General features: G+C 36.9%; 1 protein-coding gene across 1 annotated transcript in view; it reads right to left on the reverse strand.

Annotated features, from left to right (window-relative positions):
• DPYD (dihydropyrimidine dehydrogenase) overlaps positions 1-27553 on the reverse strand; it is a 369255-nt gene that overhangs the window by 220336 nt on the left and 121366 nt on the right. Inside the window, exon 8 of the mRNA XM_014939498.1 lies at positions 24435-24522. Within this exon, the coding sequence (XP_014794984.1) occupies positions 24435-24522 (88 nt within the window). The remainder of the gene's footprint in view (positions 1-24434; positions 24523-27553) is intronic.

Here is a 27553-nt window from a genome sequence, read left to right on the forward strand (position 1 = left end):
TTCTATGTAATCTTTAGCAGAAATATAGTCCGTGCAAATCACGAAGAGAGACTTAGGAAAAACAGATATTCAGTGTAATAATATACTAGTAATACTGAAATTTAAAAAGCACCAATTTTTTTTTTTTTTTAAAGCTTCTGCCCACTGTCAGTAATTGATATTATGTAATTATACATCATTATCAAATGCAAACTTTGTTGCTTAAAGTTGAAACAAAAATACATTGAAAGTGAAAATATAACAAACTTGCTTACTTGCACAGTTAGTACAAAAACTTCTGATCATGGAAATCAGAAGTTAGGAAACATACTTGGCAGTCTTTTAGGACTACTTATGTACAAGAAGAAGAACGTAGCTGGCAAGCTGTGTTTGCCTATGTTTCAGGCAAGCTGGGTAGTGAAAGTCAGATAAGTTTGCAAAAGCACAAATCAAGTTTTGAAAAAAGTTTCCCTGCAGAAATCTAACATGAACTGTAACCCAGTTATGTTATGGACCAAACTGAATACAGTACTTGAAACAACACCCTTCCTGGGTGTGCACCTAATACTCTGGTTGATACTCTAAGTATCTTCGGGGTCCATACCTTGTCTTTCAAAAGATCTATATGCCTGTACTTTACTGACGCACTATTTAGCAGAAAGACTGCCTTGGAGGCAAAGAACCTCAGGAGTGCCAGGAGATTTTCAGAGCAAGCCTTCTTATGTATTCAAAGATGTTCAAAACCCGGCTGGATACAGTTCTAGGCAAACTGCTCTGGCTGACTCTGCTTTGAGCTGGGGGGCTAGACTAGACAATCTCCAAAGGTCCCTTCCAACTATTCTATGATTCTGCAAAAATACCCCCCGGTTGAGGTCCTAAGCATGGAAAGATTTCTTAATTTTTTTACCTGGGATTTGAAAAATCCACTAATACAGTCAGGTGAAAGAAAAGTATTCCCTATTACCTCATATGTACCAGACATTCACAGAAAATGAAGAGAAATTCACAGGCACCCATAAGCTTTTTCCACAGGCCCTATAAGTTTCTATTGGTTGCAGAGCTGTCATAGCCAGTGGCAGTGTACTAGGATTCAGACCCTTCATCTATCTGTGCTACAAAGAAACAAGCTCAGGGATGGAGAACTAGAAAATATAGCTCTCACACAAGGCTGGAAAGTTAGTTTCTGAAACTTCTTCACTCCAAAACTTCCTTCCATGCTTCCATTCAGTACCATGCATACTCCTATGCAGAAATCACATCTTGCCACTCACAGTCCCTTTCCCAGCAAACCATGGAGTTGGGCTTGGCTTGTCTTATTCAACAAAAATACTCACTAATCTTGTAAGACAGGAGTGTAGCACAAGGCCAAGAACTTTAAATCAAAAACTGAATACAATTTTCCTCCATTCTCAGATGATTTAAGTTATTAGTATTTAAAAACAACTTCTTAAATATCCCTTCCTACAGTCATGGATGTTTGCAACATGTCAGAACAGTAATTCTACCTCTGATGCCATTTTCCAACAGATGACAACTGATACTGCTCGATACTGGAGCTTCCTTAAAGTCCACGTAAAAATCCTGCCATGCAAATGGAAAATCTTGCTTTGCAGATCCATTGCCCTATTGACAAAATTGTCTTTCAGAAGTTTGGCACTGCCAAATCAGTTATGCCAAACCAAGCTTTTCACACCAGTATTTTTAATGATAAATTAGTTTTGCTTCACATATAAAATTAGACCATGCCTGCTTGAACACTTGAACCTTAGCAGCAACAACAGTAATGTGAGAAAAGAGAGACTCGGATAAACAGAACCTCTAAAAAAATCTACCTCTGACTTATGTATTCTGGCAGCCACCACTTTATTTCTGATTATAGTACACATGTAAATAGAAAACAAGTATTCACTTATGCATTCAAATGCAAAAACAGATCCGGATGTTAAAAGTAGAGCACGTGCAATGAAAGCTATCAGCTTGATAACCCTGCACTGACAGTCACATCACCAGGCACATGCACACACATACAGCTCCATACCCGTAAATACGGGTCTTTCCAAAAACTCATGCCCTCACATTTTTGGAGAGAGGGATTAGGATTATAACATCTCTTGACTCTGCAATCAAATGCTGAGCAGATATGTATTTATATACCAGACAGCTGGTTTTTTCATGGTCATCTCTATCGTCAATTTATCAGGAAAAGAAAAAGCCATGTTCCTGAGCTATGAGTCTCTGAAAAAAGTAATTAATTGAGCCACATTTCGGAATATTTGAATGAAGAAAACTGTTGAATGAGCAAGAAACACAACTATTTCTAAATGCAATCTTTGCAAGACAAAAAGAGATTACTATTGAGGCATTACAGGAGAGGTTTGGGGGACTTGAATATTTACTTATTTATTCATTCAACCATTTACATAGTTTAGAATATTGAAGTGAACCAAAATTCCCAATTACATAGATTTCACAGAATAAGGGAATATTAATTAATGAAAGATAATTCATACATCCAACTAAGATTCCTTAAAAGCCTGGAAAGAGATAAACAGAATGATGCATTCAGTAAATGGAGCCATCAGAAAGATGCCATAAATGCAACGCTATCGTGGCATTGAAGAAGAAAGTAAGAAAACAGAATACTTAAAATTTCTGAAGCCTTGTAATTAAATGTATAACAAATGCAGCATGCAGAATTCCTGGCTGTACTGCAAAGATTTATAAAATGAAGATAGTGATATCATAGCAACACCTTCCCATTTTCGTTGCATGTAGAAATGCAAATCAGTTAGGCAGACAGCGAGCTATACTCTACGCTTGGCTGCGTGAGTTATTTCAATACCAATAGTAACAAATAGCACTTACTGTTTGTAGTGCTTTCTATTTTCAAGGTGCTACGCAAACAGTCAAACCTCAAAATATAAGAGATAAACATTTATCCCTGTGCTTTACAGATGTGCAAAGAAATTTAAGTGATTTTCTGAGGACTGTGCATTAGAAGCAAGGCTGTGATGGCTCTGCATTTATGCGACAGGACTTAAAATGCTGGAACAGTGGATCTTTCATAAGCAGAATCTTTGCAGTCCAGGAAGCATGCAGAATATTTCCTCCCTATGACAGTGCCAGTATAAGCGTTGTCTTAGCAGTTATCTCTGAAACTGGAGCTCTGGAGGCACCCAGACCACCTGCGCCCTACACAGGAATCAAGGTGCTGACAGAAGCGGCCAACATGCTTGAAATGCCACTCTCTATGGTCTTAGAAAGACCACGGAGATGTAATTGGGGAGTTATTGGCTCCCCAATAACTAGAGACAGGAATCAAGCCCCAAACATCTCTTATTTTTGCAACTATTTTCCCTTCCTTGTTTTAAGGAGTGGGTCATACCTACAGGCCATGTCACATCATAGCTATTTTTCCAGTAGTCTGTACAGAGAGGATACAGGTAGAAAGACTCACACACATCTCTGGGCAGCTGCACCCTCTGTCTTTGGGAAACACACATGAATGCTAATATGAAAACTTAGGAATAATATGTTGTCAAAGGGTTATTCAGAAAGCAAATCAAAATTAGCACCTAATTAAAAGTCCCTCTATTTTCACCGACTCCCCACAGAGTAGTAAGAGCTCATCTGCAGAAATGGAGCGGGAGGTGACTATTTAATGAACTGTACATTGAATGAGATGGTCATTTGGTGTCAGTACAGACAATGGCAACCTTCCTTCAGGATTACTAGTTTCACCAACTTGATTTTTTTTCGACATGTCTAATTATACGGTTTCTCTTACCTGTCACCTAGCAACCTTAGCTGTGATTTAATTACATTTTGAAAAAAAACCCAATATACTGGCTGACTTAACAATATGCTTATTTTTGAGTTGAACAAGTAATGCAATTAAAATAATTGTAAAAATCCTCAAAACACACACATTTCCCCATTTTTCAGCTTATTACAGCTGACCAGTCAGGAAAGGTATTTGTATAACTATTTTATTTTTTTTTAAACTTTAGATCTTACTTATTTGGTACTTGTGACAAACAGTATTTTACAACGACAGAAAGGATCCAAATTCAGTAAAACACATATTTCCATTCTTTTGTTCTTTTTCTTAGAAGAAAAAAACGACATCTATGTTTTCAAAGCAAGGAAACTATTGAAAATGTGGCTAAAATAGCTATATGACCCTTTTGCTTTATTTTAATCCTTTCCATTTTTATCATCCTTATGGATATTACTCATGTCTTTCAGCTTTTATTTCCTCAATTTGCCTTTTTTTTTTTTCCTAGTTTACGCATTCTATTATATCTCATTTTTCTTCCTTTAAATTTCTTTAATTTTTTGCAGTTCCATTTCCTTGTAGATATATTTTTCTTGTTTGCCTCCCCTTTATCTACTGTTTTGGTTTTTTTCCAACTGTCCCTCACCTTCTGCAGAGCTTTCCACTTCAGCTTTTCCTTTCCAGGCTCACACCACCAGCACTGTCTCTGGAGCAGCCCTAAGTAACAAGACTGAAACACCGTTTGCCTAGGGGCCCAAGGATTTGTCAGCTACAAGATGCTCTGGAGAAAATGTTTTCTTATAACTTAGTTATGTCATTGCCTTTAAAATGCCAGGAGAATTTAAATGTATTCCAGGTTGGTACTTTAAAATATAGATAATGTGTATTTAAAAAAAACCAACAAACTACCACAACCAAACAACACAAAAACCAAAGAAGCTTTTTCTAGCAAAGTAGTAAGTCTAGTGGAGATTTAATACCTTGCATTTGATGACTTTGAACTTTTTCATTCTGTAGATCACTATGAGGGATTAATGTGTCTGTGGAACTGGCTCACTGAAGAAGATACAATGTTATAATAGCTGTATATGGCAGTATCTGTCACTGACGGTTGTACTGTAGGAAGCATGGAGATGGCATGAATGGATCTGGGACCAGTTAAAAATATATATACTTTTGGCAAATGTCCCACTGGCTTAAAATTCTACCTTAAAAAAATACACAGCTAATTTTATTTATTTTGTGCATGAAACAATGTTTTGAGCAGTTTTTGGTTGCTCAATTTTCTACATTATCGGAGTATTTCTACAATATCATAGGTTGTTACTGTAAACATTTGCTCATACTTAAGTCCATGCACTGCAAGTTAAAGTTGACACTGTATATTGAGGTAAACCCCAAGTCAAGACCAAGTTTGCTCCCTATACAGAAGGCAAGCTCCCCCTCAAGCAAACCTTGTTGGATACATCAGTTCTTCAGGCAGGACACAGAACACAGTGTGCAAGTCACTCCAGACACTGCACCAGAGGTGTGTAGACATAGCCATAAACACCAAAGGAATTACTCATATTGTCTGAAGTGAAGTCTGTGCATGAGATTTTGTGTGAACAAGGCCTAACATTGTTTTTAACATAAAAACATTTTACACAACTCCTCCCACACTTCTTAAAACTGCATCCATAATTATGGAGTGTGGAGATCTACTATAAGTGATTGATGTTGTTTTGTATGTTGTTATGGAAACAAACCAAGTAGGAGTCTCGGCTTTGCGTATAGAATTTTGACTCAGATTTTACAGTAAATAACTAAGCTTTCCAGTGTATAAGCAACAACACCATATGGCCATTAATCTCCACCCAAAGACTACGTCCTCACTTGCCACTACTTGTTAAAATTAAGGTCTTTCCAGGAATAGAGTAAAAATCAATGGACATGCTCTGTCCTGTCACTGGTCAGTGAGCAACAAAATGTGGTCGTCTCAATTAGGGACAGTTTAGAAGTGTGAACATTTGACAAACTCAATCAAAACATCCATAAGAAAGCAATGCTTAAATCAAACTTGGGTTGACAAATTCTGCAGCTCTCACAACAGACCACCTGCCCCAGGGATGCTACACAGGAATTTATCAAATGTAAGTTCCCACCAAATGAATGACATATCCAAGATAAAAGATTAATTTCTAAAGCATTATTTTGGTATCAAACATGTGATGTGGGTACCTTCCAAGCAAAAAGGAGACCAGCGCTCCCTAAGGAACTTCCCATTCAAAAACCAGAGGTTTGCAAAAACATTGCAAGTGAGATAAAAGGTGAAAGCCACATGAAGGAAAAAAACATCAAGGGGAAAATAACAACAGTAATTTTGCTTCTGTGGGAGCTAAATGACCTGGATGGACCAGATCATTATTCCTGTCCTAACCATTTTTGGTTTATGCATATAGAGATAAATTTCAGCACTGCATATCTGAATCCAGGCCCATGTTGTGGCTGCCTCCTCTCCCTGCACTATACAATGGGACTGACTATCCCTTTCCTTTGGGTGTCCTCCAAAGGCTACTGTAATTCCACAAGGACCCTCTCTGCCACCAAAAGGCATTACTGATTACCTTAGCTCTTACTTCGTACACTCCTGGACAGGTTCCCAAGCAGATAAAAATCATTCTCCTCAGTATCAACCCAAAAAGGGAAGGTGCATTCCTTTCCCAATGCACTGTGTTACCAAACAAATTGCTTATAAACATAGTGGCCACCAGTTTGCACATCAGTGGAAGTCCAGTGGTTTTCTGTCTTGCCCGCTCCTCCATCTCTTCTTGGAGTCACACCAGAAGCACCACTGGATTTGCCCAAAACAATCATTAGTAGTCCCAACATACAATAATCATTACAGGTGGCCGCTTCCTGGCTGCTGAGCAGTATCAGACAGCCCTCAATTAGACTCAGAGACCTTGATCAAGTAAAAATGTGCCCCACCATTAAGGCCTATCAGCAAACCCCAGCAACAGAGACTCCCTCATCTGGGTCCAATGCATGTTCTCAAACACCACTACAAATCTGCCTTTTTGATATCACATTGGTTCCTTGCCGAAAAGCCAGCCACTCCACCCCCACAGGCCATGACAACTTCCCTTACAGCCCCAGGAGCTGCAGGAGGGGAATGGAAACTGCCCCAGCCCTGCTTCATCATCTGTTTATTCTGGCTCTTGATTCTACCACTGATCCCAATTTCTCCTGCTCAAAATTTTACTCAGAGGGAGCGTAATGTCACTCTGCTTAGGGTGACAAGCTTCCTTACCCATTCCTGACCAAGAGACACTGATGCCCGGGAAAACACTAATAATGAGCCTCTTTTGACATTGGATATTTATGCTGCCCTAGCGCCCTTTGCTGCATCCCTGGGTGATTTCTAACCAGGCCTTAATGTGATCCCATTAGTTATCCTGCAGCTTTGGGGGCATCTAATATACACCCTGTCTGAGTGTGTACTGCTACGGATAAAACCCCTAGAGTCCTCTGCTGCCTCCTCCTAACTCTTCTTACTGCTAATTCAGACATCAGGTTGGAACCTGGCTGAAGGACAGGGCCTAAATATCCTTCCTGGTGCACAGAACAACATTTTGTCCATCAGCTGAATAAGCAGTGCAATTAAGCATTCAAGAGGTTTAGGAAAAATAAACAGTAGTCTCCTGTTCAGTCTTGTTTGCCTGAGCAGTGTTTTACAACCTTTGGGCCAAGTTTTTCTTTTTATATCAGAAGGGAAAGCAATGCCTTGAATATGGCACAGGAGGTGAATCATAGGACTTGTAAATTTACAGAGGCAGGTTATAAGGATATTATAGGGGGTTTTATAGGTGATATAATTGCAGTTATTTTTGATAATAAAAATCCATTGAAATTAGGATTTAAATTACACATAAATGTAGCCATCGGGCTGTGCTTCTAAAATCTCAGTTGAGTACTTGATTCTCATCTAAAAGTGAACACCCAGCAGCCAATGCTACTCCTCTACACTAAGAATAACTAATATAGAGGGAGTGAAATGAAAAGAGCTAGCAATGCATTTCCCCCCCAGCATATCAAGCAGGTTTTCATACGGAAGCAGTGGTCATCAATCACTACCTCATTACCAACCTGTCATCTGGGTTTAGGCTAAATGTATTCTGGCTTGCTGCCATACTAAATGTTCAATGAAACATCCTTAAGGCTCTCTACAAGTTCAGCTGAAGTCGCACATGCTATACATCAAAGAAGAACATTAGCGTTATCATAGCTTAATAAATAGTGCCATTCTGGCAATGTAATCCTATGTTCTAGAGCTATCTTCCATTCCCAGTATTATACTGCTTAAGTAAACAATCTTGCTGTCTTGTGTGAAGTTTATTTAGTGATAAATGCATGTAAAGATAATTAGTCATACTGTTATAGATACACTTCCATCCCAGCTGAAGAACATGAGCAAAAATAGCATAGGATTTTAAAAGCACACAATGACATAATGAACTTTATCTTGAAGCATTAGTTCATAATTCTTGCGTATTGTAGCTTATTATCCAAGTTTCACTGTGCTGGAAAACAATGATGACAGCTGAAGGACCCCAAATCAATGCCTTTTCAAAATATTGGCTTGAATACGGGACTTTTGTATACCTCTGGGATGCAATACAGCCATGAAGATGACTGCAAAATATATTTCAACAGCTGCGAATACTACTCGCTTTGAGAATAATTCCTGACTTAAACAAGGATACTCATAATTAGTCATTCATTTCCATGTACACTTGGAGTACCAAGCCCTGAATCTGTTTTCAAATTTAAAAGTGCCAATAAAACATACATCTAGATACAAGTGGCACCTTAAAGCAAAGCCTAACAACATGTTTTTATATACATGAATCAGTTTAGCTACTGAAAATTATTTTAAAATAATGAAAAATAATCTATAATTTTAAGAATACTTTTCTTGTCCTTGTACAAAACCTTTAATTTATAAACACTACATTTGTCATGCAATCAGGCCATATTATTCCTTAACTAAAATATGAGGAACGGCTTCAATATGGTCCGTCACAGATTTTCCAAATTATTTTAAGTATGTAGCAGGTTTGACTAGCAAGATGAACTTGTTCTATGCAAAACACATTGAAGTTAAAACATGTATTTAAGTCCTTACCTATATCTGATACTGTTCCTTCCCATTGTGTATTGACCTAAAAATAAACAGTAGCTGCACCAACCCTTGACATAGGTAAAACTGGTAAGAGAGAAAAATCAGAAGTCAGCACCCCTCCTTTACTAATACAGATGTAAAGAAAAAGTTACATAGCAAAGAGTGCTCCCCACATAACAGTAAGTCAAGAGAAGTTGGAAACACTTTTAAAAAGCAAAGAATAAAAACTGCATGGTGTTTGGATGGTATCCTTCTTAAGAAGGGATAGCAGAAGATGCTATTTTCAGAGTGTGCATCCTGCTCGGCAGTGACAATGCTGGATGCAGAGTCCTCCTCCCACGTGCTCACTGAGGCACACATACATGAGGAAAGGCGATTCACTTTTTTAACTGAAGTTCTGATAAACTGTAGAGAGAGGCTGCTAAAAGATTCTTTGGTCTGAACAAGGCTTACAATCTATATTGCTTGCTTAAACTAGGCTCTCCCTTTCCTATTCTGTTGCCCCATCTTCTAAGCCACTTAAATACTTGGGACAAATTTGGTTGTCTGTGGAATGTCTCTGGATTTCTGGATATACATCTGGAAAATGAACATGTCCTTTCAACTTTGAGTTGTTTCACTTTTTGCTTGCCTATTCCACAACCTTCTCTCGAGCCTTTAAGGCAAGGTCTGTGCTACGAAATGGTGATGCTCAAATAGTTGCATTTAGTACTTGGAAAAGGTGGTATGTCAAGAAGCAGTAGTTGCACAGTTCTGGCACTCTTGAGAGCAATAAGAGTGTATTTTGTGCAATTCCTGCTCAGGACTGCAAGGAAAAGCCATGATAAGATTTCCCTTTTTCTATTTCTACATGTATACAAAGGGATAGGCACCAAACTTACTACTAATAGTAATACATAGCTTAAAATGCTTACACAGATCTCATTTAAGCCAAACACTAGATGCAAAACACACTGCTTCCATCAACAGCTTCAATAATAAATTCAGAGGAAACAAGATTAGAATTTATATCCTTAAAAGTTATACATTGTTAGGCTGTACATTTTTTTACAAATATACTAAAGAAAAAAATATGCAAAAAAATATGTTGCATGGGAAAATCTCACTGAATCTTTGACAAAGCCAAGACTGTTCTCAGAAGACCACGGCACTAAACAGTTCTGTCCTTAAGTCTAACCTTAATTTAGTGGCATTTAAGAGGTCGTCTACAACACAGCTAGCCAGCTTAGTCCAGAAGCTGAAAGCAATCACTAAACACAACAGCAATGATAATGGGCATTAAAAGATATATCAGTTCAAGGTGTGGTATCATTTTCTTGTGTACAACAAGGGAAGGAGAAAAACTGTGCTTGGCTGTGTACATAACTTTTTTACAAACAAAGCCTGCAAATGGACTTCCAGCAGGTCTGTCTTCTTCCAGGCCTGATAGTTTACAGATTTAACTGCCTGACAAAGGAATTTGGATCCAGATCCTTCAGTGCAGAAATTATCAAATTTCCAATGCTTCTGACAGCTTTTGCTTCTGAAGCTTCAATTTGGCTGCTAGACTAAATTATTGCAACATCCATGTAGTATTACTATAAATTCTGATTATCTACATTTTTAGGTTTGGTTTGGGTTTTTTCTCCCCTCTCCCTATAAATATACATGGGTCAGGATCCTGTGAGAGCTCAGAGGACTTAGTGTCCAGCTGTTCTTCCATATGTTCTCTAGGCCAACACCTGCTGCAGAGACACTACCAAGACCTCGTGGTTGGCAAGCTGCTCTAATTCCACTCAGCTTGTAGGTTGAAAGGTCACTCCTTTAATGTAGTCAGTTTGTGGCTTCCACATTAAAGAGAGGGAGTTGCTATCACTGCTGGAGCTCTATTTTATGAAATCCAGTGACAGTAAAACCAGATGCCCTACACTTTCATAATTGCTTTAACTGTCTAGTACATCTTAGAAAAATAACTTGTAGGGCCTGATGAGAGGATGAGCCAACCTCTACATGAACAAGAGAACCTTCTAACTCAAAGCCATGACATTACTCAAGGACCCTAAAGAACTGGCTGAAGGTATGGTCCGAGGACAAGATTAATTTCCTCTTCTTTTTATTTCAGAGATACTATGAAAAGAGAATTGAAGATAAAGAGGCTTTTTTCTACTTTCTAACTCCCACTATAGAGGAGTCTGTAAGATCAAAACAAGATGAAGAACAGAGCAGAAAAGTCTGTACGTGAAGAAAGTAAATGTTATGAATAGATTCTAACAGAACCTTAAACAAAACTTTCAACAAACAATGATGACCCTAAGTAACTAAATATAATATGACTACTACACTGTAGCCCTTCAGCACTAAATTCCACAAACCAGGGTGTGCAAACAAGTTCAAGGGGCACAGAAGTACCTCATCCAATTTTACTAAAAATTGGCACACCTTATTAAAACTTTCACCAGGTTATACTTTCTTTACATGACAGGAAAACAAGTCTTTTTTCTAGCTTCAGTTTACACACACTTAAGTAATCAGTGCCAAATCCCAAGAGGAAAACTATTTTAGATGCCTACTGAATTAGACAGAACAGAAAAGTATGAAAGTAGATAAAGTATACACAAATAATAGGTGTAGATTTATGGAACAGCATAGACTGGAATTTCCAAACATTCCCCATTGCAGAGAAGTCCTCCACAGTTTCTCACCTGGCATAAGATGAGGAAATGGGTAAGTGGGTTGTATCTTTCCACTGCACCACCTTACCTATTTCCAAAAGTAGAGAAAAGGCAGTTTTCTCTAACATGGGAGTCAGGGGACTCAAACTTGTCTGAACACACATTGCAGTTTCCTGGAGGTAAGTCTACACCATCGTTAGTTCTATGCTATCCAAACTCTGTGGCAGCTCTGAATAAAACCAAGGGAACTGACACCGGATCGACACAGACAGACATGTACCACAGAAAGAACAAGGTCACTTTATAAGCCAAGGGCAGTCCAGAAGACTACCCAGCAACTACAAGATGTGTGCAAAAGTAAAACCTCCATCTAAAACTCATTGTTCATTTTCAAACACGCAGCTTATGTACGGAAAAGAGAATTAGACCTTTGTTCTTACCAGCACATTTGCAGCAAATTTAACAAACTTTAATGACATTACCTTTTATTGACAGTACAAATGAATTAATTTTCCTGATTTCAATGTTAAAATTGCATTAATACATTTTTTCACTTTCATTATACTTCTAAGAGTGAATCCTTTATGTTCATATGTGCAGTTTGCACAATTGTATACGATGCCAAATCCAAACATTTAAGGAAAGTTCCAGCATATTAGGTTTAACCCTCATTTCTGTCTCAATGATAGATGCAAGAATTCCAACTAGGTTGATTTTATGAACCAGTTAAATGATTTGTATTCAGAGCACCATTAAAAATCTCCATGACAAAGTGTACTTGAACAAAAATACCCTGCTTGTGACACATCCTTTACAAGTAATGTGTTTTCATTTTTCACATGTTGCATCTCATTTATTTTATTCGGGCACACATAGTTAAATCTACAAGATACGGTAAGCTTCCAATACCTTTGAAATAATAAATCATTTCTTACAGATGTTTTCACCTACTGCAAGGCTGCTGCTCATTAATCAAACATTATCAGTATCTATCACTGCCCAGTGCTAAACAGGAAAGGCACCTCATTTTGAGTTTTGACTTTTATTCAGTGACCCTTATACTACCACATGCTTATTAGAAATATGGAAACTCTTACTGCATGGCAGATCTTACTACAAGGAGCTATACAAGCAAAGGCATAATTTTCTTTAGCACTGAAGGAAACAAAGTCAAGCTGCTCTTCAAATTGGCAACACAAATACAATCACATTTTCTTCAAAGCTCTTTTCCAACATGTAAGTAAAATGTAACCATGTAAGCAAACTATTTCTGGTATAGATCTTTTCATATCTGAAATGTTGAAATAAATATATAATTAGGCGCTATGCAGGATATGTTTCATTTTTGATAAATTATTAAAATTTCATTTCTGAAAGCAGTACATGGGATACAATACATCTTTACCAGCATAATCATATAGGGGAAAATTTAAAGAAAATGACACAATACAAGTAAGAGGTTATCTGATAAAAAATTTCAACTTCCTTGTGATCGTTCAGAAACTGCTGGATTCATTAAATTTGCTAATTTGGTCATTACGTTCTTTTTCAAAATACTGGAGCAGAACTGAGATGTGGGGAAGCGGCGCAAATCACAAGTGGTTAGGAATGAAGATTTCTGTATCTCCAAGAAACAGCCTGAATGTTTGCCAGCAAGAACACAGTCTAGCTTCTCCACAGCACTTTCACAGTATTGAGTCTCACTATTCTTATACGGCAGTAGAGAAGAGCGATGTCAGCCAGGAAGCCGATAGCCAGAGCCTAAGTCTCACTCTCAGCAGAGCACAACACCACACTGCTTCCCTCCAGTGATCTACTGTGGCGCATGGTTTATATTTTTGTTATTAACCAAGTGAAAAATTAAAGGCAATGAACGTGGCTTCCAGTTAAAAACAACTACCATGTCCTGCCACAGCTGCAATTCACTCAACTCTCCTTTAACTACACATTTTGTTTGCATAGTCTACAGCTTTCTGAATGAACACTGAATACCATACTTCTATCTATGATTATTCACTCTGCAAGGCTGATTAAACACATTCCATTCTTGCAAGCATGGCAGGTCTACAGAAGTGACTGAGCTACAATGTGTATTTTCTATGCTTCAATACAATAAAGGGCACATTCAGCATATGCAAAGGCCCATATTTGCATTTGAAAAATAAGGAACCAACTTGCCAATGTAGCGGGTGTATTAAGACTTTTATGTCCCTATGATTTAAAAAGTGCTAAGATTTCAAAACTAACTTTACTTAATTTTATTGGGCTTTCCAGAAAAAGCTGTGCACAAAGAAGGCATGGACTGTAACAATTAGGGGTGATTTCTTTAGATTCTATTTACTGGGGGAAGGAAACCAGGTTTTTTAATGCAAATTAACTCTAAGCTTTATTATTAAGCAGCTACTACAGCAACAAAACAGGCAGGAACTTCATCCCAGTGATTAGTACAGACACCACAACGGAGTACCTTACACTTCTTGCACAGAGTGGTCACTGTGCCTATCTCCCCCAACTCTGCAAATTTCTTTCTGCTAGCAACAGGCAAGAACTCCAACTCTGGGTGTAGGGAGACAAAGCAGCAATTTAAAATGCCATAATCTGGGACAACTTTAGGATCTGTAATAGTCTTGAACTCAAGCTAATCACACTAACCCCTGGTGCAGCAAGCCATACCCTGAGCTCCTACGCTGAAGCTGCAGAGGAGGCTGCAGCAACTGGGCTCAGCTATTGCCTCGGGCTCCCTGCATGGAGGAGATCCATTTGCCCACGGCCACGGGGGCCTTCCTGAGCTTGGCATGCAGCGTGTGGGGGATAAGCCACCCCACCCAGGGGAAGATCAAATCATTAAAACTGCCTAAAATCTATTCAGAGTAGGCACCGCAACGCTTCACGATTTGGACTTTTCCTTAGCCGCTAAAATGGTTTCTTCTACAAGGCAGTTGCAGAATATCAAACTCAGGAGCCATGAGCAACACGAAAATGTAAAGAGCTGCTATTTGGTCAACCAAATATGTAAAAATCTTCTTGGGAGCTTTTTTTTTTTGGTTTTGAGGCAACCCTTATCTAACTCTCTAAAGGTTAAGAAATCTTTTCCCAGATAAAAACTTAGCCATCATTTTTCATCTACAAAAGAGTTGTATTGGGCCACAACAGCAGCACCAAACCCATGTTTCCCAGCAAAGAGAAAAGCAATCATGTCTAAATCACCTGTATATTGAAATAATGAATTGTGATATTTTCAACGTGTAACTACTAAACAATATACCAACTATAATATTAGAATAACTGTTTCTTTTAGAAGGTATGTTTTGTTCTCCTTTCAAAAATCCAATGTATTATAGAAAAAGCTGTAAGTATTGTACTATTGAGAAATAGTCTTTGATAACGGTTCATGATTTCATCTCAATTTAAATAACAACCAGGCACTGAAAATTCACTATCTACTAAACTGTTTGAATTTATTTAAAAATATGTATCACACTCAAATAAACAACCATCTATTATCATTAGTCACAAACCAACAACACATTATTTCCAAAAAAAAAAATAAAAAATCCTAAGAAATCTGCAGCAAGTTATTCCATTACATCAATGAAACAATAACAAACAAAACCTTGACAAATCTTAGAAATGTAGTAATACATCACAAGCTTCTACTTGGTAAGTGACTAGTAATTTCAACACAATTGCAGCATTAACGTTAAAGATGAATGGGCTGAAACCTGTTGATCTTTAAATTTTCATTATTCTTTCTTTACTCTTCCTATGAAACTAATCACCAAAGAACATTAGAGGGGATGTTGAATTGTCATACTAGCTGTTGAATGCATTTTAACTTTCTCTAATGGTTCATGTTCAGCTTACTACATTTTTAGCCCAAATGAATGAACAATAGCCAAAGGATTTCCTGTGAAAGAAAACACTGTCAAGGACAATGTTTGGAAAATATTTCCCTCTGTTAAATAAACATGTAATTTGTATTAGCATTATCTGAACACTCCGAGTACTTAGTATGCTTATTTCTGTCTTCTAATCTTGTAAACATTGTTTTATAAAGACAATTTACAGTAAATTTAGCATTCATACACTGAAATCAGTAACAGTACAAACAGTGAATCTTAATTACTGTATATAAACCACACCTTGTGACATCACCAAGATAGTGCCAAATTTTGAATACGGTTTGATACTATAAAATGAGCACAGAAGACTGTTTATGTGACTTTATGCACATGGAAAGCAAATTCAATCTCAAACCTATAGAACACACCAGTATGCTATACAAACCCAGAGAAATATTTGCATATATGTTAATCTTTCTTTCAGAAGATTTGCCATGTGATACATGCTATAATACTTATATGCTCTATCCTAAATATATACATAATCTTACTAATCATTAATATATGTATTTACAGAGTGTCTTTTAATTTCACAGTAAAAGCAAACACATGACTAGCATCTCCTAAAAATATAGCTTAAAATAGTAAAGAACAATTTTCAAGTATCATGACTACAACAAGTGGTTCAAAAGCCTGGATAATCTCTATCCACTCAAAATTCAAGACACAGCAGAAAAAATATTTACATAGCTTAGTTAAAGATTACTTGCTATAGTGAAGATGTAAAATTTTCTTCTCAGATATTTTTTGCCTTTAAAAGCTACCATTCCATTAAAACTACAAAGATCTGGAAGGTATCTCTACGCCATTGTATTGGGTAAGAAAACTACAAATACTACTGGAATAGGAAAGCTTTTCAATTAATACTTTGAGCCTGAAGGAAGGACTGCGGGCACAGACCACAGGCAAAGAAGGCTACAGGTTACAGAAGGCCCTTGGACTGTGAATCCCACCCAGACAAACAGAATCACTACTGAGCATGCCTCAAGTTACATGAAGGACAAAAACTGGCCTCAAACACACCCAGGATTTTACCCCCCAATTAGGTTACTGCCCTTCATTATACCAAAACGTTCCTAGATTAACAAAGGTAATGATGAAAAGGGAAGCAGATGGCTGAGAAGCACATGACCACCACCAGCTCAGACAGAAGCCTTGAGCCCTGGCCATGCCCAAGAGTGGCTTCCATGGGACCACCCTCCAGAAGCAGAAAGCTGACACTGCAAGAAGATTTCCTAAAGCAATCTCAAAAAGTCCTTCAACAAGTACTACAAAACTACTGCACAAATCCAGGTTTTGTCTTAACTTGTCAGGTCAATTCAATAAGTAGATACACACCCCAATGAGTGGGCAGTGAAAGGAATATGAATCCAGGAACATTGCATTTATGAGACATAAATGTGTACAGGAAGACTGCTTAGTACCTTATACATTAACAACAAAAAAGTTCTTGCCATCTTCTGACCAATAATGAAGACCTAATCAAGTGAGATTTTGATACTCTTCCTACTTCTGTACAACCTTTAAAAAAAAAAAACCCAAACCAACTAAATACAACAAGCCTAGGTTTTTAATCAGTTTTTCATCATTTGAAAGCAAGGAATTTCTAAACCTATTGTTTAAATTTTGTATTGTGTCAGTCTTCCTATAGTATTATGTAGAAAAAAGTTTCTGATTGCATTAAATACCTATTGGACCATACACACTCCCCTTACGAGGAAAGAGTGCTCAACTGAAGTTAAACAGATATGCACCAACTTACCAGCTGTGTTTTAGATAGTTGTTCATTCTGTGTCTGAATATTAATGTGGAAGTAAAAAGATGGCAGCATAATTAATACTTGTACGTCTAAAAGACTCATGGAATGAACTTTCAGAAACAACAGCTAAGCAAGCAAAGCTCATTTCTTTAGGTGTAAAGCAATGAAGTGTGTAACATTAGAATATGAAAATGCAGTATCTAACATCATCATTTTGTTCAGCATTTTCTTATGTACTTCTCAAACATCAAAATGCTTTAAAGTAAATGCTTGAATTAACTTCAGAAAAGTGCTAAATAATGTTAGGTGAATTAATCTACTAAAATATTAAAAAAATTACCTACTCTTAAAAAATATGAATCAAATTGATTTTATCATTATATTTAGATAAGCATTTCTTCAGGGAAACTATCCAGCATCTTGGAAAAAGACAGGAGAGTGTTTTGTAAAACATGTGCAGTAGAGATTGTTATGCTAAGTAGTTTTTTGGTAGGAAAGATAAGTAAATAAGAGCATGAAAATCTGTGTAATTTGCAAGTGAATAACTTAAGGATGCCCAAGGGCAGATTATTAGTATTTTCTGAAAGTGTCCTAAGACTATTAATAATAAATAAGGTGGTTTGTGCATCTGAGCCCTAAAAGCTTTCAATGTGCTGCTTCCAATGTGTATTAGGAATGTTCCACCAATATCCAGAGCAGTAGTGAGGTCTGCAGAACTGGAAGAACAGCTTACTACAAATGCCAATAGTAGAAAAAGATGCCTCAAGCGTAAAAATTCTTGTACTTATGTACATTTCTGGTCTCCAGGAAAGATGGTGCACTGGAAAAAAAGCAAGGTCAAACATCTGTTATAAGCATGTACGAAAAGATTCTTTCCCAGAGTTCCTCTCCTAATATAACTGTATTCCTTTTGCTTTTTAATAACAAAATGTTTTTAGATTACAGAGTAGCAGAAGATGTGAATAACATAAGTACTGAGGACTAAGAAGTTTCGTATTAGAACCAATTTATGGTGTCATTTGTTTATAATAGTCTTCACATGATCCACGAAAAAATTAAGAAATGTTGCATTATAGAAGGGTGCGTTCATTCTCCAAGCTGTAAGCCGTAAGCTAAGGCTCACCAGGAGGTAGACTATAAAGCAGTCCTATACTTGACTGCACAGACTTGTGGAGACCTTCTTCCTTGGAACATCATTTCATGCAGTTGCAGCTCAATGTGCAGTTTTGATTCTGTTCTGTACTAAACTGCAAGTCACCGGTTTCTCATGGATCTTTATTAAAAAAAAAACAAAACAACAAACTTTTAAAATTTAATTTTAAAATGATTCTGGTTTCTGTAAGGCAGTTGTGAAATATTTTTAATTGGCTTTCCTGCCGCTGCTCTTCATCACTGTTGCTCTTCAGACTATTCAAAGTACTCTCTCTGACTTCATGACTCATCTTGATGACTTCTTTCTCAATATATTTAGTACCAAAGTCTCACAGCTTTTTGCAGCTAAATGGATTTGAGTATTTTGTTTTGTCATAATAAAATGTAGTTCCAAGTGCTTTCCCTGTCTCTGCAGCCTGTATTATTATTTACTGCATAAGGATAGTGATGCCTGAAAGGCCACTGTTGTCACCATTTAAAATCCCGAGTGAAAAGTGCCATCTTTGCAAGATTCTGAGACAGTGACAACCCTTGTCAACAGGGTTAAGCATCAATAAAACCAACCCAGAAACAAAGTTAGGCACACATTTGTTTTGAGTATCTAGCTAATGTTTCCAACATCATTCTTTCCTGCACTACCTTCCAATACACTATTTTTCTGAAAAATAACCAACCAACCAACCGAGAAATTCTGAAGATGTTTTCAAATGACTCTGCCTCTAAACTTTTCCCTTTGGAGGTGATAACTGAAATAGCAAGTGAAGGGAAAAAAGAAAACTCAGAAGCACAAGGTAAAACAAAACCAGAGAAGCAAACAAATAAAAGTCTGTTCACAACCTGAAATGAGAACTATTTTGAATATGACATATTTCCTCCATAAATGTCTGTGCTGGCCATGGGCCTACAAGCCCCATATGCAGATTTCATGTCCTCCAAATTTAGTTTATGAATCAGGACTACGATGCACAATTTTTTCCTATAGCACAAGCAAAATGAACATCTGTTCACTTTTTGCCATGTAGGTTTATATCTGTGTGGGTGGGTGTGAACAGAGCTCTTGATGTGTAATATTCTTCCCATCTGCACACCAGGTGGCACTGCATAGTTAATCACAAGATAATAACAGGCATGAGGAGATTACTTACTTTTTGGGGAAGAGACAGTAAATCAATCTCACAGGGGTTTTTTTAAAAACAAGGTACATCAATGCTTGGACTTTTAATTTCTTTTTTTGGTGTGTAATTTCATTCCAATCAATGGAATCATCTGATTATATTATTGTTTGAATGTTACGTTAATTAACTATGAATGACTGCAATTATCACAAAGGTTCTTTCCACAAGGGATTTCATTTTTTTCTTTTTTATGTACAGTTTTAACCCCTGCAAGTAGGATATACCATTTAGGATACATCCAAGCAACAATCCGCTTAGACTTACTCTGTATGCTCACCTAACCTACCATTTTGCAGTATTTAACAGAACCTCTGCATACCCTAATACAATAAAACTGATTTTATAGCAATTCAACATCACAAGATGAAGGAGGAAACAAGAAAGCGTCACTACTAGTTGCATTTGCCCTATAAAGAGATGTTACCTAGAAAGTTAGTGCTGCAAACTTAAGCCTACAGACACTAAAGTGTCTAAGCGATTTCTGGGAACTGGGGCTTAAGATTTTTTTAAAATATTTTACCAATTAAAACAAAATAAATTATTTAAATATTCAGGTAATTCATTCAATCAAAGAGTTGTATAAAAAAATTGGTTTGTATTTTCTCTTTCAAAAAGAAGATACAATGTTTTATGGAGTCTTAAAAGACAGAACCATAGAATCCTGTTTTCCAAAGAATTTATCAGAACTTCAAGAAGGATGAGTAATAAAAGCCTAGTATTTCCACATTTGCTCTGATAGCCAAGTGAGACACATACCCATAGAAATTTTTTGTAAAAAACATATGTACTCTACCCTGAAAATCAAGCAAGAGACACAGGAACTCAAAGTGTTCAGACTACTCTGTTCTCCGTAAGATAGACTCTGCTGCCTTACTTCACTGTCTCTGAGGACCATGTGCTCTCTCCTCTAGCCCCTCACCCCACCATTGATTTCTCCCTTTGCTCTCAGCATGACAATTCACTATTGCCCTGAGCCTCTATGGTGTTTACAGAAGGCAGCAACTGATGCAAGACCCTTTTTTTTTTAATAGCAAAATTGTAAACTGCTTTGTCAGCTCAATGAAAAATTCTTCACAAACATTTCTTATCAAAAAGCAGAGTTGATTCTAGGTCGACTACGTTGAACATAATCTATCAAACCTGGAAAGAAGTTTTTATATCTATGAATAGATTTAGAGGTTAGTTTTAAAACTTTGAAAGTTCATTTGGAAGGTTTAATTCTTATTCATAACAAAGTAAAACCAGAAGGCTTGTAACCGGAAGATAAACAGAATTTTAAAATGAAAGTTTTCAAGACTCTAATTCTACATCTTTAATTTTTAATCTGGATTTAATTTAATTGCCCATTGAAATAAGACTGAATAAGTTTAGAAATTACAACAAACTAAATGACAATGAAAAGAGAACCAAAAAATATAGCAGAGACTCCCAGAATATGTTTAGCAGGTTGTTCCTCCCTTGGTTTGACTGCTGCCTTTTAGTCCTGTGAAAAAATTCTCATGTGTGCTACTGGCTATCGTTACTTTTGGTGTAAGAAACTGAGATTCATGGACTACCCTTTAACACATATTTTAACTGCAATCTGAAATCAGGACTGCTGGAGAAAACCAAAAGATTGGTCTCTTAGGTCCTTGTATGCAAAACACAAGATACACAAGATACCTCTGCTGCTACATATTGCAAAATACACATCTTTGTAGAGAGGAACTGAGAGGACATGAGAGTAATTGATGGACAGGGAAGAGGCAATTCACATACTGATCCTCTAGAAATAAACAGAATTACAGTATGAGGAATTAGTTGGATGCAGCACAGTTAGATAAGGCAAAAAACAGATTGAAGGAACTACCAAAACCAAAAATGGTAACAGGCAGTCCTGGAACTGAGTTTCACCTACCATTTGTGCCGAGGTTCTGCTATAAGGGCACTGCTGGCTTCCAGTGCGACATTGCCCAGACTGATCTCTTTCATTACTGCTCATCCAGGTAACTATGAAAGCTTTTCCTCAGATCTAGTCTTTGCTAGTTCAACATATGTCCTTGTAACCCCAAATTCCACATCAGTCTCTACAACATTATACACACAGTTACAGCCTAATTGGGAAAGATACAATGGTGCAAAATAAAATAGTATGGAGATAAAGTGGGATCCAAATTGAGACCCCAGAAGTTGCTGGTGAGACATAATGGCCAATCTGTTCATTTTCAGGTCTAGTACAAGGTGTTTTTCTGAGCTTCAAACAGAGACCCAAATGCAACATACCTACTGGCTGGACAGAGTCTTTTACCTTTAGATACACCATCATAGTTCTCAATGCTTCAGTAAGCAAAGACTTGAGGCTAAGCATCTTTTTTTATTATTATTTATTTTAGAGTAAGGCTATTAACTTCTCTCCATTTGTGAACTTCTTAGGAATTCTTTACCCTTCCGGTCTGAAACACAGAAAATACAGACTAGAACACACTTTTAATACCTCTCCAAACTGCTGTCATAAAAAGCCTTTGCTATTCATTTTTATTCAATACAATCACTTGCTAGAAGTGACCAAACCTCAATCACCTACACTTTACCTTCCATAGACCTACCTGAAGAGCGTACTTTCCCTACCTCATATGACATTCCCAGAGAGCAATAGATTTTTCCTGACACATAACTGTGAGGAAAATAGCTTTCAAAGTTCTCCTTGCAAGTCCACTGCCCCGAAGTGGCTGACTATTTACAAGTGCTCTTCCATTTCATGAATCACACATGGACTCTTGTACAACCCTGACTGTTAAATTCTTGAGTTCCATCTCATTTGCAAGACTAAAGGTGTGCTCATCAAAGTCACATTGCTATGAAAAAATCCTCTGTGTATTCCCTCACCCACGAGGGACTTCATCTTCATTTACACATCCATTCATTTTTCCTTTCTTCCACTAATAAAGAAAATTGAAAACTACCACATTTATTTTCCATCAAGGTACAGATTCATTCATAAGAAAATTTCAACCTTTAAAAAAATAACCTCAAAATCTTCAATTTTATATAAACAGTGTTCTGTAATTATTTTACTCCCATGATTCAGGGTAATGTTCAAACGGGACATTTCATTGAGTATATGTTTGTTCAAAGTAAAGTAAACTAAAAGAAATACAGTATAGACTCATTATGGAAAAGCAGCTGTTATTGAGAGTTTATAAATGCTCTATTGCATTAATATAGCTAACCTAAAATCTGTAATCCCTTGGTTTGTCCTCCATCTTTCACTACCAGTATGCAAGGCCACATCACTGTCCAGTGCCTTACACAGTACCGTAAAAGACAGATGACAGGCAGACATGGGGGTACAGACAGGGACCAAGTTCATCATGAATGCAAGGTAGCTTCAAATAACAAAACTTTGTAGGAACACATAATCCTTCATTAGCATTTATACCCTCTGTTTCCTAATACAATCAGTGAACACATGGTTTACAGGAGAATTATGCTTCAGATATCTTCCCTTGTTTATTAAAATTCTGGCTGCATCCCTTTACCTAGCATCTGCACAACACAATGTTGTCTATTCTTATTTCTAACCAATAATATTTTGTATTAGGATAACTTTATTAAGGTCAGAAAATAAACCCATACATAAAACAAACATTCCGATCCTATGTGAAGTGCTCAGTGGTCATTTTTTGCTAACCTTTACTTGAATCATTATTTTAAATTTCTGAGTCAGAAATGCAGGAGAATCATAATGATATTCCAAAAATAACTGATTTTTTTTCCAAAATGCTAGATTTTCAGAAAAAAAAAAATGATTATTTCTTAATTAATCCCTCATTGGTGAGATTTTACAAAGCAGTTTGAAAGACATAGATTAAAACAATAGAGAAGATAAGTTGGACAATTGCCTTGTACACTATTACATCAAAATATGACACATCAGAATTCCTATGCAGGGAAGGTCTCTAATAATATTAGGATTTAGGATTATAAAAATCGCAACACTGTACTATAATCACATGACATAATAGACCCGCGAAGCTTATTATACTGCATACCCAGATGGTAAACAACAGTTGTCACTGTACTAAGAATTACATCTCTGTAATCAATAATAGGAAGGAGGAACAGTTGGACAACTTGTTTCCTATTATGTTCACTTAGGCAACGTCTAGATCAATAAAGAGCATTAAGCCTCATACCAACTGTAGACGATGCTTGCTCAACATGCCTATCATATGGTAGCAATGGGTCCAGCTGTACTTCAAAATACTTGTAAATGGATAACAATTCTAATCTAACATTAAAAAGAAGCAATGATTCAAATAGGAGGAAGGTGCAGAACTTCTTTAGCATATAAGAGAAGACAGACCTATGATGCCAGTTTTAGTATAAATCAGCTTATTTTGTTAACCCATCCGTAATTACATTTAACTGCAGCCTATCTGAAGGATGTTACATGTTTTATATGGAGGCAAGAAAAAAAGCAACCAAGCATGGTATCACTGACTTACACATAGACTCAGTAATTATGTGGGTATAGTAAGCTGTTTGCAAAAACTGAAAACTGCATTTGTGTATCACTCTAGGCCAATATGGCAATTAATTACAAGTAATTTTTTAGTTCATCCATTTTTTAACTATTTAAACAAACAAAAAAATCAACCCATTCAGCTATATTCTTGTCTTCCAAAACTATCATATAAATCTGAAAATTTTAACAAATAACTGTCTGAAGAAGCTTCCTGCTTTTTAAATTTTCCTTATATTCCATACTTTCACAATGCATCAAATTGAAACTGTCTCACATCATACTGTTAACACAGATACAAGCCCCAGTTTATGCTTAGACACTATTCAATTTCAAGATGAAAAAACACAGGACAGTGAGCTCTTCTTACCTATTCCAATAAAAACCGCCTCATAGCCATCTTCTTTCAAGGTACGGAGTGTCATCCCATCCACTGCAAGGCCTTTACTAAAAATTATCTGAAAGAATTAAAGATTACTTGCTTTCAATGTGATAATGTGAAAATAATTTCTATCACGTCCTGCATACAGACATCTCGCAGGATCTTCTAGTGAACAAACAGAGCAAATAAATTTTTTCCCCTCAAGCCAGGCTTAAAAGGCCAGACTGGCTCTGACTTAAGCAAGTGGGCCAAACCACATAGGGGTAAAAGGTACTTTCAGATTGTACTCAAATGGGAGCCACCACGGGCTAGCTTGGTTTCTGCTGTAAGCTAAAACAGTTAAAGCAAGCTAAATAAACAAACGAAGCCTATCTATGGAACACAATACAGAAGTAAAGCTGAAAATGGCAGTTTTCTACTGTGAGTGAATTGCTGTATTTGGTGCTGACTACAAAAAGTTGTATTCCCATGTGAAAATAAGAATTTAAGAAACATGATGTGGAAGCAAGAACGTCCCTTAGGGAATATGCCCTAAAAGGATCACCCAGCACACCAACCGACAAACAAGCGGTTTAGGTTATTGCAGAAACATTAGTGAAAGTATGAGCCTCTAACAGAGGCACTTGGTAGGCCTCCAAAGGAGCAGAATGCAATGCGAGTCCCAAAGGAAGGATGGTATTGCTTTGTGCTGCACTCTCAAACCTCACAGACTAAATTTTGCACTGAGGCCACTATCTAGAACACTTTTATGCCAAAAAACCCTTATTGTAAGCCAGTGGTGGTTTTATGGATGCAGAAAACCTGCCTGCAAAAGACTGGGCCAGAAATGGCATTAAGTCTCAAGAATGTTCTGTGCAAATTACACTGTTCCCTACTTGCTCATAACAAAGCAGACTGTTCTGCATGGTAAACTAACAAAGGTTTCGAAAATTATGAATTAACCAGTTTTGATTTAAACTTGAAACTGCTAATTCTAGTTTAGACAAGCAACAATACCCAGAATACACTGATCGGTGTCAAAAAAAGAAGTAAAAGTAATAAAAATGCATTAATAATCTATATTTATTTCAGTTCAACTACTATTTACTTCCAGAAGCACAACCTGAAAAATTTTTGCAGAGTAATGTTCCACCAGCAATCCTGCTTTGAGCAACCAGTGCACAGGTGGAGCAACTGCAGTTGTTATAAGAGTGAGACGAGGAAGAGTGTTTGCTGCGTGTTCAGCAAACCAACTATAGCAGTCTCCTGTGTAGAGGTCATGCAATTGAAGATACACACACCTTTTGCTCATCTCTCCTAACCCTAAGGCTTTTGAGTGCATAAAGTGTGTGTGATTCCTCTTCTGATATTTTGTACTTCTTGACATGGGTATGTGTGTTTTTATTTCTGTACTTTAAACTCTCTGAACTTGAACGTTTTCCCCCAGTTTTTTTATATCACTTGTGTGTTCACTTTACAAAATGGCATGTTCCATTGTGTAAGCACTATACTTGGTTATCTTAAAAGTTTAATCTTCATGTCATTGTATATCTTGTTTGTTATTGAATCTGCCTGTATTCCATTTAATATATTTTTCCTACTGGTGAGTAAAAAAAAAAAAAAAGGTAGATGTAAAATACAGTGTGTAACACTTAAAATTTATACTAAATCTCCAAAGACAAAAAAAGTCAGTTTTTATCAAAAGTGCAAAAAGCCAGGTACAGCTGGTAATCCTTTCAAGAATACAGACTACATCCTCACCAGCAACAAAATACACTCCATGAATTGTCACTACATTTTTTTTATCCTATTGTGTACATATGTTATGAAAACCTAATGAAGGAATTTAAATGGCAATACTATTTTATGTGGGGATTCATAATACTCCTAGGGCCTAGCTCCGTAATCCTTATTCAGCTGACTAATTCTGACTAATTTCAGTAGAATTACTTGAATAAACAGCACTACTGAGCATTTACACAATACAGCACCTTCCACCACAGATTTGAAATGCTTTAAGTAAACACCAGAAAATATTTCCAGCTTATAGAGGCATAAAGCTAAGGTACTTAGTTAACCAGCTTGCCAAAGGGTCAATTGCAAACCAATGGCAGAACTTGGAAGCAAATTTACATTGAGATTCTCTGCTGCACTTCAAAACTGCCAAGGACTTCAGGTCAAGACGACATGGTGGCTGTATGAATCCATTCTAGAGACCTCATCATAAAAGGGAGCCCCAGGGAACTGAGTTTTGCAGAGGGTTCCCAGGAGCCTATGGCCAGCAATTTTGTCTAAAATTGTCTCTGCTCTGTTTTTAGCCCCAACTCTAACTCAATCCCCATTCTGTCAGTCTTTTCAAGGGTTGCAAAGGGATCTTTAGAGCAGAAAAATAGACCTATAGCATTTAAAGCCTTATGGTACATCTTACCAGCATTTTTATAAAACCTGGGCAGGATGAGGCTCTCACTTGGGTCTTGTGACCACAGTCTACTGCTTTTATGATATGAACCAACACAGAAGATTCCAAGAAGAATTTCTTGCTTCACTGAATGCTTTAGTATCATGTTAAAAATATACTATCCCTCCTGGTACTCAAAAATTTGATCCACTGATGCATTCTACATTTGTAACTTCTATTAAAATGTGCAGCAGTTGCAAATACTATCTAAATCTTCAGCTCAAGCCCTAAATTACAATAAAGCAATGTTCCCATTATCTATAAACAACACACATTTGTTTAACAGAATAATGCATAACTATTGCTTTCCAAGAAGTTGAATGACTGTTATTGTTTATAATAAATGATCATGTTAACACTTTGTTTAATTTGATGCATTTTATTATGAAATTAACTTGGATGCAAGACTGTATGATAAACCATTAAGAAAAAAACTCAGGGAAAGGGAACAAAAGGAGAAGTATCAAATATGAATGTTTTAAGTAGTGCCAAACTTGCATGAAAAACACTCGATTAAAAAAATCAAATCATTCCAATAGCTACATTGAACCCCTAAAGCAATTTAGGAATTTGTTTCTTACAGACAATTAATCACATGCAGGCATGCCAGATGAGAACTATTGATTGCCCTTTTCCAAACTAGTGGCATTCAGACAGGAGACAGACAAAT

This window comes from Calidris pugnax, unplaced genomic scaffold (assembly GCF_001431845.1).
Source record: "Calidris pugnax isolate Ruff unplaced genomic scaffold, ASM143184v1 scaffold18, whole genome shotgun sequence".
NCBI classification, from domain to species: Eukaryota; Metazoa; Chordata; class Aves; order Charadriiformes; family Scolopacidae; genus Calidris; species Calidris pugnax.